This window comes from Jaculus jaculus, chromosome 1, assembly GCF_020740685.1.
Source record: "Jaculus jaculus isolate mJacJac1 chromosome 1, mJacJac1.mat.Y.cur, whole genome shotgun sequence".
NCBI classification, from domain to species: Eukaryota; Metazoa; Chordata; class Mammalia; order Rodentia; family Dipodidae; genus Jaculus; species Jaculus jaculus.
In genome coordinates, this window is record NC_059102.1 from 306,827,070 (window position 1) to 306,845,825 (window position 18,756).

The 18,756-nt window shown below is 39.3% G+C and overlaps 2 protein-coding genes across 6 annotated transcripts in view; one reads left to right on the forward strand and one right to left on the reverse strand.

Moving 5' to 3' along the window:
• The window catches only part of C1H1orf112 (chromosome 1 C1orf112 homolog), a 43,244-nt gene extending 28,809 nt beyond the window's left edge, over positions 1–14,435 (reverse strand). For 3 of the 5 annotated variants that reach the window (XM_045142225.1, XM_004658893.2, XR_006635132.1), the window contains exons 1-8: positions 14,263–14,435; positions 12,202–12,241; positions 10,139–10,227; positions 8,516–8,620; positions 7,547–7,687; positions 6,508–6,670; positions 4,166–4,250; positions 2,462–2,600 (exon numbers count right to left, since the gene is read on the reverse strand). In XM_045142225.1, the coding sequence (XP_044998160.1) occupies positions 2,462–2,600; positions 4,166–4,250; positions 6,508–6,670; positions 7,547–7,687; positions 8,516–8,620; positions 10,139–10,227; positions 12,202–12,241; positions 14,263–14,373 (873 nt within the window). In that variant the 5' untranslated portion in view covers positions 14,374–14,435. Of the gene's footprint in view, positions 1–2,461; positions 2,601–4,165; positions 4,251–6,507; positions 6,671–7,546; positions 7,688–8,515; positions 8,621–10,138; positions 10,228–12,201; positions 12,247–14,262 lie in introns of all 5 variants that reach the window. The other 2 variants (XM_045142224.1, XM_045142226.1) reach the window with 2 other exon arrangements.
• Positions 14,436–14,495: 60 nt separating this feature from the next.
• Mettl18 (methyltransferase like 18) lies at positions 14,496–17,114 on the forward strand. The gene is made up of 2 exons (XM_004658803.2): positions 14,496–14,691; positions 15,777–17,114. The coding sequence occupies exon 2, from the start codon at positions 15,957–15,959 to the stop codon at positions 17,070–17,072; it is 1,116 nt and encodes a 371-aa protein (XP_004658860.2). The 5' UTR covers positions 14,496–14,691; positions 15,777–15,956; the 3' UTR covers positions 17,073–17,114.
• Positions 17,115–18,756: the final 1,642 nt, after the last annotated feature.

An 18,756-nucleotide genomic window follows, 5' to 3' on the forward strand; every position in this document is an offset into this window, starting at 1 on the left:
TGAGGACACAAAGCAGAGCCATGAATGCTGCTGCTCAGCCAGCTCTGTCCCTTTTATACATTCCAGGACCTTCCTCAGAATTAAGGTGGGTGTTCCCAGCTCAGTGAACCTAATCAAGATAATCTGTCACAGGTGATTCAAGGTTCTGTCAAGTTAACAATCAATATAAACCATCACACCAACATATATTGAAGCCTAATGTTCAGTGGTGACACCTTCGAGGAAATAATTATTTCATGATTTAGATTAGTGTCCTTATATTAGATGTGCAAGGAGTTGCCCTTCCCTTTTCATCATGAGAATGCAGCAAAAAGGTGAAAAAACTGAAGGCATTTGGGATTTGCTGATGTGGACTTCTCAGACTTCAGAACTGTGAGAAATATTCATTATCTATAAATGACCTAATTTAAGGCATTTTGTTGTAGCAGCCCAAAAGACTGTAACAACATGCAAACTGCCTGGAAACACTTCTCAAATCAATAGTGAACAGCAGAGGGAGTTGCTGATCAGAATACAGACATCAAAACACAAATAGCTATTAAGACTGTGCATCTTAGAGCTCTATTTCAGGCAATGGACAGTAAGTAAAGCTGGTCACATTTATCAGTCCAAAATTTATATGACACAAAACATGAGACTTTGCTTGGAGTCATAAAAACGTTCAGTTTAATTATCTAATTTCAATATAAAATCAACTTATATAAGATTAATTTAATGTACTTTATGTGCAAATAGCCACTCTAGTTAGAACCTCCAGACTCTCCCTTCTCTTCTACTACAGGCTGTACTATGCCTTGGGCTTTCCACATTTCCCTCCTATCAAGGAATTTCTTTAAGCTTTTTCTCCAACTACTGGCTGTAAGTCTGTGGTATAAAGATAGATTAAAAAGGGAATTGAAAAGGAGAAGGTTGGGAATGAAGATAGGGTCAGTAGGGTAGAGAAGGGGATAATCTCCCTGCAGTGGCACAGGACACCCAACAAATAATTTCTCCTGTTAGTAAAGGTGACAGAAATGAGAAAGGGCACATCTGCGAAAACAAAGGGAAAAAGAAAGCAAGGATCTAAAGGTAGAAGAGACAAAAGAAAAAGAGAGAGAGAAGCAGGAAGAAAATGATTAGACTAGCTTCTTCCTAAAACTATTCCTCACTAATTTATGAGTTTCAGAACTACTTTTCAAAGTCTACTCTCCTCTAGGATCTACCTTTCTAGACTACCCCTGCTCCTTGGCAACTTGACTGAACCTCCATACCCGTCCCCACTACTGTTTGGCAGGGAAGAACAAAGGAAATCTTCTATGAGCCTGCAGGTCACCAAGAGAAGCAGCTGTATTACTGCCAGTCAACTCATCTTCCCATTAAAGTTACAGATAACAGTCAGGTCCTGAGTACTTGTAATCCTGTAATTTAGAGCTGTTTAAATGATATCAGAGCTATCTTACAACACTGTTTAATAATACTGTTACAGGAAAATGAGCTGACTGTGTTCTAAAATTCTATTAAGATTACTGGCAATCTGTTTCATACACAGGATGCCAATTCGATGCTGCAAGTTCCTAAAAACAAAAGTAGCTTAAATCCATACTTACTTTAAAAGACTGACAACAAACCAGAGGAAGGGTAGGACCACTTACAATGCAGCCTTCCCAACACAAGATGGCCTGAATAACCATGACCTCTCAATGCCTGCAACTATCTACATAGGACCCTCATAACAGGAGGAAAAGATAAAAAGAGACTAACTGGGGTGGGGGTGATATGATGGAGTGGATTTGTGAAGGGGAAGTTGGGAAGAGGAGAGAATTACCATGGTTTATGGTCAACAGTTATGGAAGTTATCAATAAAAAAAGTTTAAAAAGACAGATACAAACACAAATGCACATGTACATATGTATACATGCACACATGCTAGCATCATTAAAGGTTACAATGCATCAACAAAGACAGAAGATGAACTATGGTTGTATCAGGAAAACCTTAAATATAACACAAGGAAAATGAGTTTTGTTTTAGGGTACAGTAATTTATTTCTTTCTTTCTTTCTTTCTTTCTTTCTTTCTTTCTTTCTTTCTTTCTTTCTTTTTTTTTTTTTTGGTTTTTCAAGGTAGGGTCTCACTCTGGTCCAGGCTGACCTGGAATTAACTCTGTAGTCTCAGGGTGGCCTTGAACTCATGGCGATCCTCCTACCTCTGCCTCCCGAGTGCTGGGGTTAAAGGCGTGTGCCACCACGCCCGGCTAGGGTACAGTAATTTCAAAAGCGTTCTGCGGTGACTGTCTTAACTAGTAAGGGGGAGGTAGTCACTACAGAGCAAAGAAGTTAATATAATGTGGTGTTCTAGGTGAATTAAGAGCCATAAATAATTTCAAAACCCTCATAAATAGACCCATATGTTCAAATGAAATGTAATAACTGCCACAGCAAATAAGAGCTCCTATTTACAGTGTTGTTTGGCCATATTTTACCTGTGCATTAGACTGTGTCATCTGTTCAGCTAACTGTAAACAAGACTGGAAGGACAAAAGAATGTCTTCACATAAGCTTGTAATTATATCTTTATGTTTCAACTGGTTCTTTATAACCAACTGGTGTTTAAGGCTCAGCCTAAACGGATAAAAAGATAAGAATACAATCACCACAACAGACAAATGACCACTCAGGTATCTCAGGTCAATAAAATATCTACTGTGTACAACTGAAAAAAAACAAAATGAATATATATTATACACAGTACAATTCATGTACCAATTTTACCTTTAAAGCAATTGTTTAATTAATTTAATTGCTAATTTCTTATTCACCTTTACAAAATATTAGTAGAACTCTTACTATTTTACCAGATACTCTGCTAGGCCTGAAGATAAAAATAATAAAAATATAAATAATAAAAATACATAAATAAATGGACATAAGTTTGCTGTATATGGAACCCATGGTCTAATGTTAAAGGAATGTTACGATTATAATAACAAATTACAGTTATGACAAATGCTAAGTGTAAGTACTACAAAAAAAGAAACTCAATCTTATTCTGATGGCAAGTCTATCAAAGAATGCTGTCATGAAGATATAATAGTGAAGCTGAGGACTGAAGACAGGCATGAGCTAACAAGGTACAAAGCAGGGCTTGAGCAGCCTCTGCAGAGGGAAAACTTGTGAGAGACTTGAGAACAGGAATATTTGGTATGTTGAAGGAACTGAGAGTGGGGAGAGTACAACAAAGATGGGCTAGTGAAGAAGTGACCAGAAAGATATAGATCATTACTCTTAGTATAGTGGAACAGATTTTAAGCAGCACAGTGACATCCAATTTCATTTTTAAAATTGTTACTCTGAACGAGGGAAGTAAAAACAAACTGGAAAGGGACAAGGGTGGACAACACATCATGATGACCATGTGGCTAACTTACTGAGCACTCACTAGTGTCATGTAAAATTAGACATTTCACAATGATGAACTTAACACTTACTATAACCCTATAAAGAGGATGCTATTACCATTACTTCTATTTTTAGATGAACAAACTAAGGTTTAGAGAAAGTAACCAAATTGCCTAATGGCCCAGAAGGATTTCAAGATGAACTCAAATGTATGTAGTCAGGTGACAGTCTTAAGTATTATTTGTTAATAAGTTAAATATCCTGATGGTATAAGAAAAGCACTTAAGAAATGAGTGAGTTATATTGCCCTTTCATATCTTATACATGTATACAGAGGTTTTAAGCACGTGTTTTTACATCTTAAGGATATCTTCTCTCACCCCTAATATTCTCATGAATGCTATGGGCACTCTCCCTGGTAACTCTATAAGATCTCAGCTCAAATGTGTATTAGAAGGAGTTGCTGTCAGCTGCAAATATACTTACTAATTTTCTAAGCTTAGAAATGTAACACTTGATAGTTGACTAAATAACAGTAGCAATAGGTAAGTGGCTCAGAAATACTCTGGCCTATGGTCTACTATTCAGAAGTATTAGCTAAAGCTTTCTCTTTAGGATAGAGTTCAGCTTGGATTGAAAGGTACATGCAACATATCTGGAACATCTGACAACAGTGCCAGTAAAGTTTAGACACACAAAAATATTTCAAATGCAATCTAAAATAGCAGGAATCATTAGGATCTGGGATAAGGAAACTACATTATAAAAAGACAAACCAACAAACTTACTTAATTATAAACTTCCACGTATTGGCATGAAATGCTTGGTCCATACTGGAAATGACAGAGCAGATACCTAATAGCAAATGAATAACTACAAAGAAGAATAGAACTCTTGAAATAATCATGTTGTATGCGTGAGTTTCTCCTATATTTAATAATCAAGTGAACACTACAGATTGAGAATAACTGAGTCAAAAATAATTACTGAAAATAAGCATCATACTTTAAAGTTTCAAAAATTATGAAAAGTTGGCTGGAGAGATGGCTGAGCAGTTAAAGGTAATTGCTTGCAAAGTCTGGTAGCCTGGGGTTCAATGCCCCAGTACCCATGTAAAGCCAGATGCACAAAATGGCATATACCTATGGAGTTCTTGTGCAATGGCAGGTTACTCTGGTATACCCGTTCACTCCCTCCCCTCCACCTGTCTCTCTTTAAAAATTATAAAACTACAGGGGGATGGGTGGGAGAGATGGTTTAGTGGGTAAGGTGCTTGCCTGCAAAGCTAAAGGACCCAGGTTCAATTCCACAGTACCAATGTAAAGTCGCATGCACAAAGTGGCACATGGGTCTGGAGTTTGTTTGCACTGGCTGGGTCCTGGCATGCCCATTCCCTCTCTATATGCACCCCCCCTCTCAAATAAATAAAATATTTAAAAATATTTTTGAGGTTCATAGCTACCCAATAACCTAAATAGGTTCATCAAAATAAAAACACACTGCCTTTTCTTATTTCTTCTATTATTTTAAAAAAGAGAGAGAGAGAGAGAGAAATAGGTGCACCAGGGCCTCTGGCCACTGCAAATAAACTCCAGACACATGTGCCACCTTGTACATTTACTTGGGTAGAGGGGAACTGAACCTGGGTCCTCAGGCTTTGCAGGCAAGTAAGTGTCTTAATGGCTGAGCCATCTCTCCTGCCTAACACTGCCTTTTCATAATCAAAATTCTACAGATACAATTCTAATCAAAACTGACACACTGCTAAGAAAAGAAACCTAACAAGGAAACACTGAAACCAATTTACACTGTGTTCATGGAAAGTTTTAATTCTTCCAGTGCTAGCTAATTTATAAAACTAGCCCAATGCTCCCTCTAAAGCCATATGGTCTCTGGACAGAGTTTTACAGCTTGACGTGGCAAATGGAATGGTAATAAAAGGCAAGTCAGGACATGGAATGTACTTCTGTCCTGGGACTTGCCTTATCTTTGCTACTCCTAGAAACCCTGAAAACAATCACAGGCTGGGTTAGTTTGCTACGTGATATATAGTACATAACTTCCACCTCTGTCAAAAACCAGCAGTAAGTGAAGTTCTCAACTGCAAATACATGAGTGATGCACTTGCAAATGTGGGTCACAGAAAATTGTAACAGCTGATCACAGCCTAAACTACAAACTCACAGAACTGTGAATAAACAGACATTATTTTAAGCTAACAGATTTTTGGGTCTATTATAGAGCAAAAAGTTCCTGATAGATTGCATTAAGCCAAGCTCTTCTCTATATCAAAGTTAGGAATACAAGTTCTGTATGTCTCGATCATATTTCCTTAGTGAGTGATGAAATAAATAAAGTAGGCTATAGTCAGTAAATTTTTTGTAATTTTATGGTTTTAAGGCAAGATCTGTACATGTAGCTCAGGCTCATCTCAAACTCATGATCCTCCTGCTTCAGTCTTCCAAGTGCTAAGATTATAGACCTGTTCCATAACATCTGGCTAACAATTAGTCATTCTTCAAAAATGAAGCAGTATGTGCCAAGCCATTGGGCTGATTACAGAGCCAAAGAAACAATATAAAGTTCACTACATGTAAGATAAGCATCATTTCACTATAAAAATATTATGGGAAGTAACATAACTGCATTTCTTGCTATAAGTTATGGTGGAAAAAATCTGAAAGTTACCTTCTCCGAATAGGGATTTTAAAGCATATAAAGCTGCATATTTCTCTTGTTAATCTTTATGGGAAATTTTCCTATTATAAACTTTAACTGGAAAATCAAATCTATGATAAAGTACCAAAAATAACTTTTGCAAATTTAAAAGACAAAAATTTATCTAGTAAGTTATTTAGTGCACATAGTGAGTAAGATAGCAAGAATCACTAGCAACATTAGGGTCAATAACTTAATTGATACTTAATCATCAGTTGTCATTTTTGCATCACATTTTAAACAAGTTACTTTTTTTTTTTTTGCTAGGGTCTCCCTGTAGCCCAGACTGACCTGGACTTCACTATGTTGTCTCAGGCTGGCCTCAAACTCACAGTAATCCTCCTACCTCAGCCTCCCGGATTAAAGGCATGCACCACCACCCCTGGCTTTAAACAAGTTTTTCTTCACTCACCTTCTACCATACTCAAAGTATCATTCTCCTCTACAGCAGGATTCATGCAAACCATTTCCAACAGTTTCATCAACTGCCTCTGAAGAGAATAACCCTCCTTGAAAAGGGCCTGGAGAAGGTCTGACACAAGGTGCAAATGTCCAGAATATACAGACTCACTGTTCTATTACAAAAATATAGAAATGAGATAAATAGTAAGACATAAAAATCTCAAGAACCAAATTCACTTTAACTCATGCTCTAGATCGTAAGCAGTGTTTGCAAAAGAACTTTGTATTTAAAAAGCTGCCTGAGCACTATTGCAGTGGATTAGGAGTTAGCTTCCCAGAAGTTCAGGCACCCAATGGCAATCAGTCACTGACCCATCAATGCTCTACAGAATGAATGATTTCAAGACTCCTATGATCAATCATGAATCATTTCTTCATTTATGGAGGGGTAGTTTCAAAAAATAACCCTCAAAAAAGTCACTTTTAAAAAATTAAAAACTGCCAAAAATATTAATTTAGAGCCAGGCATAGTGGCTTATGCCTTTAATCCCAGCATTTGGGAGGCTGAGTTAGGAGGATCAATGTAAATTCAAAGCCAGCCCAGGGCTTCAGGTCAGCTTGTGGTAGTGTAAGACCCTGCTTCAAAATAATAATAATTTTTAAAAAATTGAATGAGTTCAAGGCTAGCCTGGGCTACAGAGTGAGTTCCAGGTCAGCCTGGGCTAGAATGAGACCCTGCCTAAAAAACAACAAAAACCTTAGGAGCTCTAGCATTTCCCCATTCATTTCTCTTAACCATAATGTGAGCTGTTTCACTCTGCCTTCCCCACAATGATGGAATGAATCCTCTGAAACTATCAAAAGGCCACTTTTGATCACTGTCTTACAACCACCTATTTTGAAAACAATTATTTACACATATACACTTTGTTCTATGGAACAGGCTATCCCAATGAAAATATAAAATCCTATGTATAAACACTGTTTTACTCAGCCCTTTTATCCATTAGTTCCAGATTATTTAAACTATACCCAGACCCAATACTCACCTTACAATGTACAAATGTACTTTTCAGTATATGAAGGACTGAAGAGGGTAGACTATGAATATTTTCTAGAACAACAGATTTCTGTGTGGTACAGACATGTTGAACACATCCTTTAAGACATCCTAATACCTGTACCATTGTCTGGAAATAAACAAAGTAAGTTCATTCTAAATATACATATTTTTGTATAAACTAATCAGTGTGCTGCCCTACTAGAGATACAATCACAGACAAAACTTTCTTTTCAATTAACTTCAGTTTGTCAGTGCCACTTGGAATCCTGACTCACAGTTCAAAGCACATGGTAGATCTACATATATGCCTTGAAATTACAGACAGGGTGCTGTTTTGGTCATCTGTCTTCTTATACAAGACCTACTAACCATAAAGTATATAAAAAATTCATAGCTGCGAAGATTGCTCAGTGCTTACTGTTTGCAAAGCCTGACGGCCCAAGGCTTGATTCCCTAATACTCATGTGAAACTAGATGCACAAAGTACAGCATGAGTTTGGAGTTTGTCTGCAGCTGCAAGAAGCCTTGATGCACCCATTCTTACTCCCTCTCTCCCATCCCTCTTGCAAATATTTTTTTTAATATTCAGATTCATCTTTCTGTGTGCATTTCTTTGAAGTTAAGTAACTTCTTTGAAGTTAAATAACTTCAGCAATAGGCCATTACATAAAGGATAAATGACTTTAAAACAAAACAAATTCTCCGTCTCTAGCTCAGATGGTCCTCAAACATACAGCAATACTCCTATCTCAGCTCCTCAAGTTCTGGGATTATGGCACTGAGCCACCACACCCACTTGAAAACAATTCTCACTCTCACTCCCCTTCTTCCTTCCTTCCTTTCTTGAGACAGGATTTCACTATATCCAGGCTAAACTTGAACTTGTAATCCTCCAGCTTCTGCTGTGTGTGCCACCACACCCAGCATCTTACTCTTTCCAGCATGCATGACTTACTTGTAAAATACTCCTAAGAGTGCTCTGGATTTCCATATTTTGGCTCGACAGTTCTCTGGCTTGACTAGTTAATTCAAGCATCATGTCATCAAATAATTTTACAGTCTGTGAAAACAAAACAGATAGTAAACAGGAATAACAAATCACTAGAAAAGCATATACTTAAAGGAAAAACATTATAGAATGATCTGATTTTTCATTAGTAACACCTACCCATGGTCTTTATACCTAATTTAAAAATATACAAAGGGCAGGAGAGATGGCTCAGCGATTAAGACACTTGCCTGCAAAGCAAAGGGACCTAGGTTTGATTCGCCAGTACCCACATAAAGCTAGAGTGCCACATGCATCTGGAGTTTGTTTGCAGCAGCTGGAGGACCTGATATGCTTGCTCACTCTCTCTTTCTCTTTCTCGTTGCCTCTTTCTCTCTCAAATAAATGTGTGTGTGTGTGTGTGTGTGTGTGTGTGTGTGTGTGTGTATCTCTATAATATAGCTCCTTTAAAAAGTCTCAAGGCAATCAATTTACATTTCATTTCTGTGGTTTCAAAGCATTTAATAACATGCATAGAAAAATTCAAAGTTCAATTGGGGATGCAACAAATATAATGACTATTCTGCAGAATAAAAGATAACTGCCTTCCTCATCAACACTCATGAAGACATTGACAAAGGTATTGCCTGATTGTGGCAATAAATTTGTATTGACTCTTCTATTCATTACTCATTTATAACTGGCCCAGTTCATCTTTTTGACCAATTGAACAGATCCTTCCTAGACGAGGGATAAGCTTTCTGTCTGTAAAGTATACCACCTTAATATCTTAATACCAGGATCTTTCTAAACAATTTAAGTGTTCTCAATACTATAATAACAGCAAAATGTAATTCAAGAAGAATATTGTTTCCCATAGGCCTAAGAACACTAGCATCTCTATTTTCACTTATATAAATAGTTGAACATTTTCTACAACTCAAGAAAAATTCCAAAGATAATCAGGTAACTGAAGAATTCTAATGATTACTTACTTACCAGGGTCTCTAACCACTGCAAATGAACTCTATACACATGCACCAACATGTGCATCTGGCTTACGTGGGTTCACAAGCATCTTACTTAACTGCTTAAGCCAAATCTTCAGCCCACATCACCTATTTTTAACTACTTACTTGTACTCCAATGTGTTAGACATTAGGAAAATAGAGCTATAATTAAGAATAAATTATTGTTGCATTACCTTTGTGTTGCTGGACAAGCATCTGACCAGAAGTTGTTTATGGGAGAAAGGGTTAGTTCAGGCTTAAAGAACTTAGGGGAAACACTATCAATGCCCCAGGATGTTGGCTCATGTCCAGAGATCATAGCAGAGAGACACCACCAAACAGCCAACAAACAAGAACAGCCAAAGCTCAACTTGCTCTGACCACACCTTAGGGCTGATACAAGATCTGCCCCCAATGACATACCTCTTCCCTTGCAGGGCTCTGCCCACTGGAGACTCAAGTTGCAAGCTCAATCTTAATTTAAAATGCTGGAGCCTATGAAGCCATGCATTCAAACCACCAGTTATATAAAACTGAGTTTAACAACATTCAAATTATATAGATAAATACATTACTATACCTTTGGTAACATTTTTGCAAACAAAGTCTGTTCCAATGTCAGATGGTTCACATGAGGCAAAAACATCTCAATAACTATTTTCAAAATTCCTATAAAGCAAAACAGAAACATATTATGTAAAAACATTAAAAAGGTCAGTCATGTCACTGACTTTTATTAAATGTGACTATACAAATAATGTCAATCCTAAGTTTTGTAGTTTCAAAATGCCATTTTCTTTCTTTCTTTCTTTCTTTCTTTCTTTTTTTTTTGGTTTTTCGAGGTACAGTCTCACTTTGGCTCAGGCTGACCTGGAATTCACTATGTAGTCTCAGGGTGGCCTTGAACTCTTGGCGATCCTCCTACCTCTGCCTCCCGAGTGCTGGGATTAAAGGCGTGCGCCACCACGCCCAGCTAAAATGCCATTTTCTACAGAGAGAAACTAGTCAGAGTAAAAAGCATCTATAACAGCAAACAGAACAGCCTACTCATGCAGCAACTGAAGGTCAGTTAAATGAATAAGTTCACCTATTGAATAGGATCTACTATCATTAAAATACATTTTAAAAAATCGAAAGTAAAGCTGGGCATGGTGGCACATGCCTTGAATCCCCACACTTGGGAGGCAGAGGTAAGTGGATCACTGTGGGTTCAAGACCACCCTGATACCACATAGTGAATTCCTGGTTAGGCTGGACTAGAGTAAGACCCCACCTTGAAAAAAAAAAAAATCAAAAGTAGCTGGGCGTGGTAGCCTTAAATCCCAGCATTTAGGAGGCAGAGGTAGGAGGATCTCCATGAGTTGGAGGCCACCCTGAGACTATATGGCTAATTTTCAAGTCAGCCTGGGCTAGAGACCCTACCTTTCAAAACCAGAAAATAAACAAAAACATTTAAAAAATTCATAATAAAATTTCAAAAAACAGAAAAATCACAACTTTAACATACATACTTGTATTGCATACATGTACATATAAAGTGATACCTGGCCTGACAAATATGTGTAAGAATGATATGAGACTGTTCTCTTCATAATCCAGAACATTTCAGATTAGTGGATGAATTATTAATATTTTTTTATTTTTCTGTATGTTTCAATTTCCCACAGTAAGCATGTGTAACTTTCATACTTAGAGAAAATCGACCTAACAGGCAATGTACATTCAAAATTATAAACAAATATTCCATAACCAAGTGAAATATAAAGAGAACAAGCTAACTCAAAACCACTACAGTGAATAATCCACAGCATTAACTCGCAATGGCCTCTCTTAACTAAGAAAGTAAAATTGCACACACCTTTAATCCCAGCACTGGGAGGCAGAGGTAGGAGGATCACCAGGAGTTTGGGGCCACCTTGAGGCTACATAGTCAGCCTGAGCTAAAGTGAGACCCTACCTCTAAAAAAATAAAATAAATAAAAAGAAAGTAAAATTGTTCCAAGTGGTAAATGTCATCATCTTGACAATCAGCCTCTTCTAACTTCAAGGAGCATTTTCTAAAAATCACTAAGCATGTTAAGAGACTGAAGATTGCCAAAGACATGCCAGATTAGGTTTTATCTAAATGCAATCACAGTACAGCAATGCTGAAAACTTACAACATGCTTACATACCAATAGAACCCTTCGTCATCTGTCAAAATGAAATCTAAAACATAAAAACATTAATTTGAAAAAAATGAATTATGTAACAGGTTAGAAAAGCTATAATAAAGAAAAGGATCAGGCCGGAGAGATGGCTTAGTGGTTAAGGCATTTACCTACAAGGCCAAAGGATCCAGGTTCAATTCTCCAAGACCCACATAAGCCAGACACACAAGGGGGCGCACACCTCTGGAGTCTGTTTGCAGTGGCTGAAGGCCCTGGCACACCAATTCTCTCTCTCTCTCTCTCTCTCTCTCTCCTTCTACCTCTGTCTCTCACTTGCTCTCTCAAAATGGATAAATTAAAAAATCTGTTTTAAAAGGAAAAGGATCAAAGTTGAAAGGAATATAAACCTGCAAGGTCCTATCTATTTACACACATGGAAGTCAGATCTTGGTAACTTGAAAGTAAATCATTTAACTAAAACAATTTTACTTACGAATATGCTCAATCCAACTCTCAGAATGCTGATACATAGAGTAAAATATAAATCATTAAGGAAAATACTAGTATCACAGACTACAATATTCATTACTAAGAATAAATTCAAGAAGGACCCTTCCTGAAATTTAGCAATAATCCCTAGGAGACTACAATTAGACTTAAATTACTGCCTTACTTTTACTTTTGAAAATTTAACCTTAATTAGGTAGAAAAGAGTTTGGTCAAAATATTTTTTAGGAAATAAACTCCAGACACATGCACTACCTTATGCATCTGGCTTATGTGAGTACTGGGGAACTGAACCTGGATCCTTTGGCTTTGCAGGCAAGTGCCTTAACTGCTAAGCCATCTCTCCCGCCCACTTCTATGCATTTTTAAAAATAAAATCTTGGGAAAGATAGCTCAGTGGTTAAAGGAGCTTGCTTACAAGGCCTGCCAGCCTGGATTTGATTCCCCCACACCCATGTAAAGGCAGATGCACAAAATAGTACATGCATCTGGAATTCATTTCCAACAGTAGGTCCAGGTGTGTCCATTAATTGTTCTCTCCTCTCAAATAAAAGTATTTAAAAGAAAAATGAAATCTGGGCTGGAGAGATGTTTTAGCAGCTAAGGCACTTGCCTGTGAAGAAACCAGGTTCAATTCCCCAGCACCCAACTTAGCCAGATGCATAAGGTGGCACATGTGTTTAGAGTCCATTTGCAGTGACGAGAGATCTTGGTGCACCCATTCTCACTCTCTCAAATGAATAAATACATAAAAGTATTTTTCAAAAAACATGAAATCTTTTTGGTCCTTTACTGAAGATGCATGTCAGGCTTTGTTCTCCGTTCTGAGGATAAAACAGTGAACAAAACCAAATTGCTGGCTTTATCCTTGGCAATATCATGAGGAAATGTGTGTTGGGGGACATGGGAGCGAGTATGAGAGAAGGGCCAAAAAGGAGCCTCATATGTAAGTTTGGATTTTATTCCTAAGCTATAGAATGAGGTGAAAAAGGAAATAAAGTGAGGTAGGTGTTTCACTCTAAACTGTTTTGTAGAGTGGTTTATAAGAGGTATGGAAACAAAGAATAATTAATAGGCCAGGTCACAGAAGAATAGAATCTGTGTAGCAGTGGGGATGGATGGACAGACTCAGAATGTAGTTTAGAATCAGAAACTGATAATGTTGTGAAGGAAGAGCAGATTGGGTAGATGAGAGGCACTGACATGACAGTCATTTGAGTTGACACTTTGTTAGAAGTGTTATAACACCAAGCCAGGGTGGCACGGTGGGATCTGAAGCCAGGGAACGAAAAAGAGGCTCTGGAAAAACCGTCAGAACAAAGTGAGGTGGTCGTTGTTAGGAGTTTCTGGGGGAAATGGGTGTATTTGGACATAAGACAATACACCACGAGGTCCAGGCCCGCCAGGAATACATATAACATCCCCCAACACATGACAGCAGCAGTAGTTTGCACCTGACAATGGTGGCCTCAAGCAACTCAAATGCGGCAGATTAAAGTCAATGCCGAAGCAACCGTTTCTAGCAAGCAACAGAGATACGAGAGGAAACATTTGTATTTACTGAACATCCTTTCCAAGATCTGGCACCATAGTAAAATTATGTCCTTTCATTCTCACAATACTGGAAGGAGCTATCAATCTACACACCACCATTTTGGGGATGCTAAGAGCTCGGCTTATCTCTCTTGCTGCACTTCATGCAACTCTTGGAGACAGTTGGCCGAGAGCTGAAGTCCGAGTCCTGACCTCTCCCACTGCCCTCACGCCAGTCTTTCCACTTCACAGCAAGTTGAGAACTCCAGAAACACCAACGGCAGAGGAGTGGCACGCAGGAGAGCACCAATCCACAGCCAGCACTTTCAATCACAACCCGCCGGCGAGATCGAGGCCCCTCCACAGCAAAGGCCAGACAAGTCCCGGATCTCTGCGCCCCAGGTTCCCACTCGCCCGTTCCCTCCCCGGGCCGCCCGCCGCGGGCAGAGTGAGGCGGCGCGGACATCACCGCGCGTCCCTCAACCCTCCGGGCGGAGGAAGCGACCAAGGATATGAGGAGCCGGGGCAGGACCGAAGGCAGTTCCTGGCGACATAGTTCCTCCGGCCAGCTACTTAACTCCTCTAGGGGAACCACACTGCCCGCCTCGGTACGATCCCGGGACATCTTTCACCAACAGCCACAACTTCACACCAATCCCGCCATCACCCACACCGGAAGTCTCGCCCTCCCAGAGGGCCTCGCGCGCTCCCCGCCTGCACTAGAACCATAGAGAGGAGGCCAACTAGGATGCTGGGAGCCAGGCGGCTTCTCTAGCCCCCGGAGGACTCGACTTACTGGTGCGCACTGACGAGGAAGTTTCTCCGCCGAGGTTTTCCCCAAACGACCCGACGCTGGCAGCGAGCTGCTATCACCTGCTGTGGGGCACTGTGCGCTTCGTCTTGAACTCTGACCCTTCGGAGTAGTGCGACCGGACGTCCTCAGGTTTGTCACGCTCGGTCCTTGGGGCTTTGGACTTGTACTTCGCGGGCCAGTTATGGCCTGGCCCCATAGCCGGAAAGGACTGCCGGGCCCTTGGCGTGGTGGGATGGAAGGGTAGAAAGTTCTTACAAGCTCCATATGTGCTTCCCTTTGTACGCCTTCTGTAAAAGGAAGAAAGATCCCGCCGTCCGGAATTGTTAAAATTAAAACTGATGGTATGAAGTGTCTGGAAAAGTGGACGTTTTCAATAAAATCGAATCCACCTTCTGCAGTCCTTCAGTGACTACATTGCCCTTATTTTGTGTCTGCTCTACAACCATTTTTTTTTTCCATGCATGTGTGCCTGTGCAGCCCAGAGGTTACTACTGGGTGTCATACTCAGGAACGACATCCACCTAGTTTTGGCCTGGAGTTCACCCATTAGTCGAGACTGGCAGGCCCACTAGCCTCGGGGATCCTCCTGTGTCTACCGCCCCAGTGTTAGGATTAGGCCGTGCTCTTCCACCCTGGCATTTTTACATGGGCGCTTGTGACCGAACTCAGGGCCCCATACTTCACCCAGTGAGCTACCCACACAGTTCCCTAATTAATTAATTACCCACATAAGTTAAAGCCGCTAATCTGGACCAAATGCTTATGTATCATTTGGATGCATTTATACACAACAGACCCTACCTGTGAATGTTTTAAAAGGAATGGTCACCAACCAAAAGACCTTAAATTATTATTTGAGGCAGTAACAAAAGTGAAGAAATGTTGGACGTTTAGGACATTAATATGTTAGGGGACAGGGCAGGTAAAGAACACCAAGTAGCCAGGCTGCTCTGTCTGGAAATGTGACTCCATAGCTTCTTCTGGTGAAGGTTACTGCTGCTGCTATTTTGTTTGTTTTCCAATTTATTTGCTTCTCCTACTTTTGAATCCATAAAGTTTCTGTGTTTGTGTTTTCCTAAATCATCCTCCCTGCCTTCCTTAGGACTTTCTTGGAATAGGAAGCTGTTTGAAGAGGGAAAGCTGTTTAATATTTTGTTTTAGTGAAATGGACATTTTGCTTTAACCCTCATCTGATTTCTTTTTATTTCCTTCAGGGATGAATTGAAAGAGATACAAAGGCCTGTAAAAAGTCTTTGGAAATAGCTTTGAACATTTCAGTGACATGCAAGCAGTTAAATAGGCATTGTGAATCAGGTTTCTGTCTGCCACTAAACTCTGCCCAAAAGTTGAAGCATCATCCTTTGAATTTAAAGATCATGTGCATATAAAAGACGATGTCCTTTCAATTTAACTTCCCAATTGGTGACCATCTGGAAAATAAATTAATACCTGTTGGAGATGGAGCTTTGACCTTGGATTCCACAAAAGAATCATCAGTTTCAAGAAGTCAAAAAGGAAAACAGAAGGATGGAAAATGTTCTACAGGACAGACTGACTTGCCTCATGGTCTCTTAGGGGAGTGCATATCGTTGGGAAATGCAGCTCCCTCTCAATACCTTGACAGTCCACTTAATGTAACTAACAGTTCAAATGATCTGGAGTCATATGAGAAACAGCCCTCCTCGACTGCTGCCAAAGAACACGCTGTGCCTAAAGATTTAAAGAAGGTACTAGAACATAAAGTCACAGAAGAGCTCTCAGGTCTCCAGCATGTTAACTTGTCTGTAGTAAAAACTATGTCATTGAAAGAGTTCATTGGAGACAACATAGCTTCAAAAAGCTTTTCTTCTCATTCTGATCTGATTCCAGGTGTTTATGAAGGAGGATTAAAAATCTGGGAATGTACCATTGACCTCCTGGCTTATCTCACAAAAGCCAAAGTGAAGTTTTCTGGGCAAAAAGTGCTGGATCTTGGCTGTGGGTCAGGGTTGCTTGGTATAACTGCATTCAAAAGAGGGGCCAGAGAAATTCATTTTCAGGATTATAACAGTTTCGTGATTGAGAAGGTGACCTTACCTAACGTAGTTGCCAACTTCACTTCGGAAGATGACGAGAATGGTGTAAATGAGCCAGATGTGAAGAGATGCAAGAAGTCACAAATAGCCCAAGAAATATGTAAATGTCGGTTCTTTTCTGGGGAGTGGTCTCAGTTTTGTAAACTTGTATTAACTGATAAACACTTTGTAAAATATGACCTCATTCTCACTTCAGAAACCATTTACAATCCAGAGTATTACAGTTCATTGCACCAAACATTCCTCATACTGCTGGGTAAGAATGGTCGGGTGCTTTTGGCTAGCAAAGCACATTATTTTGGTGTTGGTGGAGGTATTCATCTCTTTCAGAAATTTGTAGAAGAAAGAGATATATTTAAGATTAAAACACTTGAAATAATTGATGAAGGTCTAAAGAGGTTCCTAATTGAAGTGACATTTAAACATCCCAATTAATATCACTGAGTCTCCTGACGAAATAAACAGAATGACCCAAAACTTGTGACTATTCAGTTTCTGTTTTACTATTTTTTTGGTGGAATTATGTTTCTTTAGTTTTGTTTCTTCAAATATTACCCTAAGTTTGATGACAATCTCGTGTTTTCTTTGTATGAATGTGAAAGTAGGGCTGGAGAAATTGCTTCGTGGTTAGGGCACTGGCCTTTGAAGCCTAAAGACCCAGATTTGATTCCCCATTACCCATGTAAGCCTCCCCATTACCCATGGAAGCCTCATGCACAAGGTGGTGCATGCATCTGGAGTTTGTTTTCAGTGGCTGGAGGCCCAGACATGTCCATTCTCCCTCTCCATCTGCCTCTTTTCTACCTCAAATAAATAAATAAAATATTGTTTTTAAAATCTGTGAAAGAATCCCTGTACATTTGAGGAGACATTGGTAATCATTTTGTAGGAAAATTCTCTGTTCCTCTTCATTCTGACCTTGCTACTTCCTTTGATAGTAAATCAAAATGTTCCCAAGAAATTTTAGCATTCCTTACCAAGCTGGTGAATTTCTAATCAGTCTTTGTTAGTTCCCTGTTCACTTGAAGAACCTGGCCAGAGTATACTGCTATTGTATGACTGCATAGTACTGGACCTGACTATTAGCTTGAAGCTTATGGAGCTAGCAGAAAAGTTTGGTTTTGTTGTTGTGTTCCTTCTCCTTGTATGAAAGGATAAGGATGCTGAGTAGTTGAGTTCACACTAAAATGAGGAAACAAGTTTGATAGGGTATCAAAGTTGCTGGGCATGTGGCTCCTTGATAGAGTACTTATCTAGCATTAGGAGTCTCTGGGTTCAATCTTCAGAAACTCTAACTACAATAAAAAATGTAAACATGCAGGACATGGTGGTGCACGTCCTTAATTCTATCACTCAGGAGGCAGACTTAGGATGAGTACTGTAAGTTTGAGGCCAGCCTGAGACTACATAGTGAATTTCAGGTCAGCCTAGGCTAGATCCAGACCCTTTCTCCAAAAAAAGGAAAGAAAAAAAGTGTAAATGTGATAACAGTGCTAACAGTATTTCAGGTTAACTCCCACCCGTAAGCCAAGAAATAGACCCTAGGGTCTGGTAGAAAAAAAAAAGAGTATGGGAGAATTTCATATTCTGGAGCTGTAGACTCCTTAGCAGTTATTTTTTTAAATATTTTACTTATTTGAGAAGAGGTAGATAGATTAGGCATACTAGGACTTCCAGCTGCTGCAAACCAACTCTAGACACATGCTACCTTGTGTATCTGGCTTAGGTGGGTACTGGGAAATTCAGCCTGGGATCTTAGGCTTCACATGCAAGTGCCTTAATCACTAAGCCATATCTCTAGCCCCAATTAATTTTTTTTTTTAAGCATAGAAAAATGATTCTAACACAAAAAGTTCACCTCACTTCTGAAATTTAGATCTTCCATAGATTAGTAGAATTAGGATTTTTCTTTCTTGTAAGTACTTTTGTAGCATCTTGCTTAATATTTTTAATTTTACTTTTTTGTTGTTGTTGTTTTTGTTTTTGTTTTTTGGCTGGAGAGGGAGTTCAAGGTAGGGTCTCACTCTAGCCCAGGCTTAAACTCACAGTGATCCTCCTTCCTCTGCCTCCCGAGTTCTGGGATTAAAGGCATGTACCACCATAGCCAGCTACTCTTTCA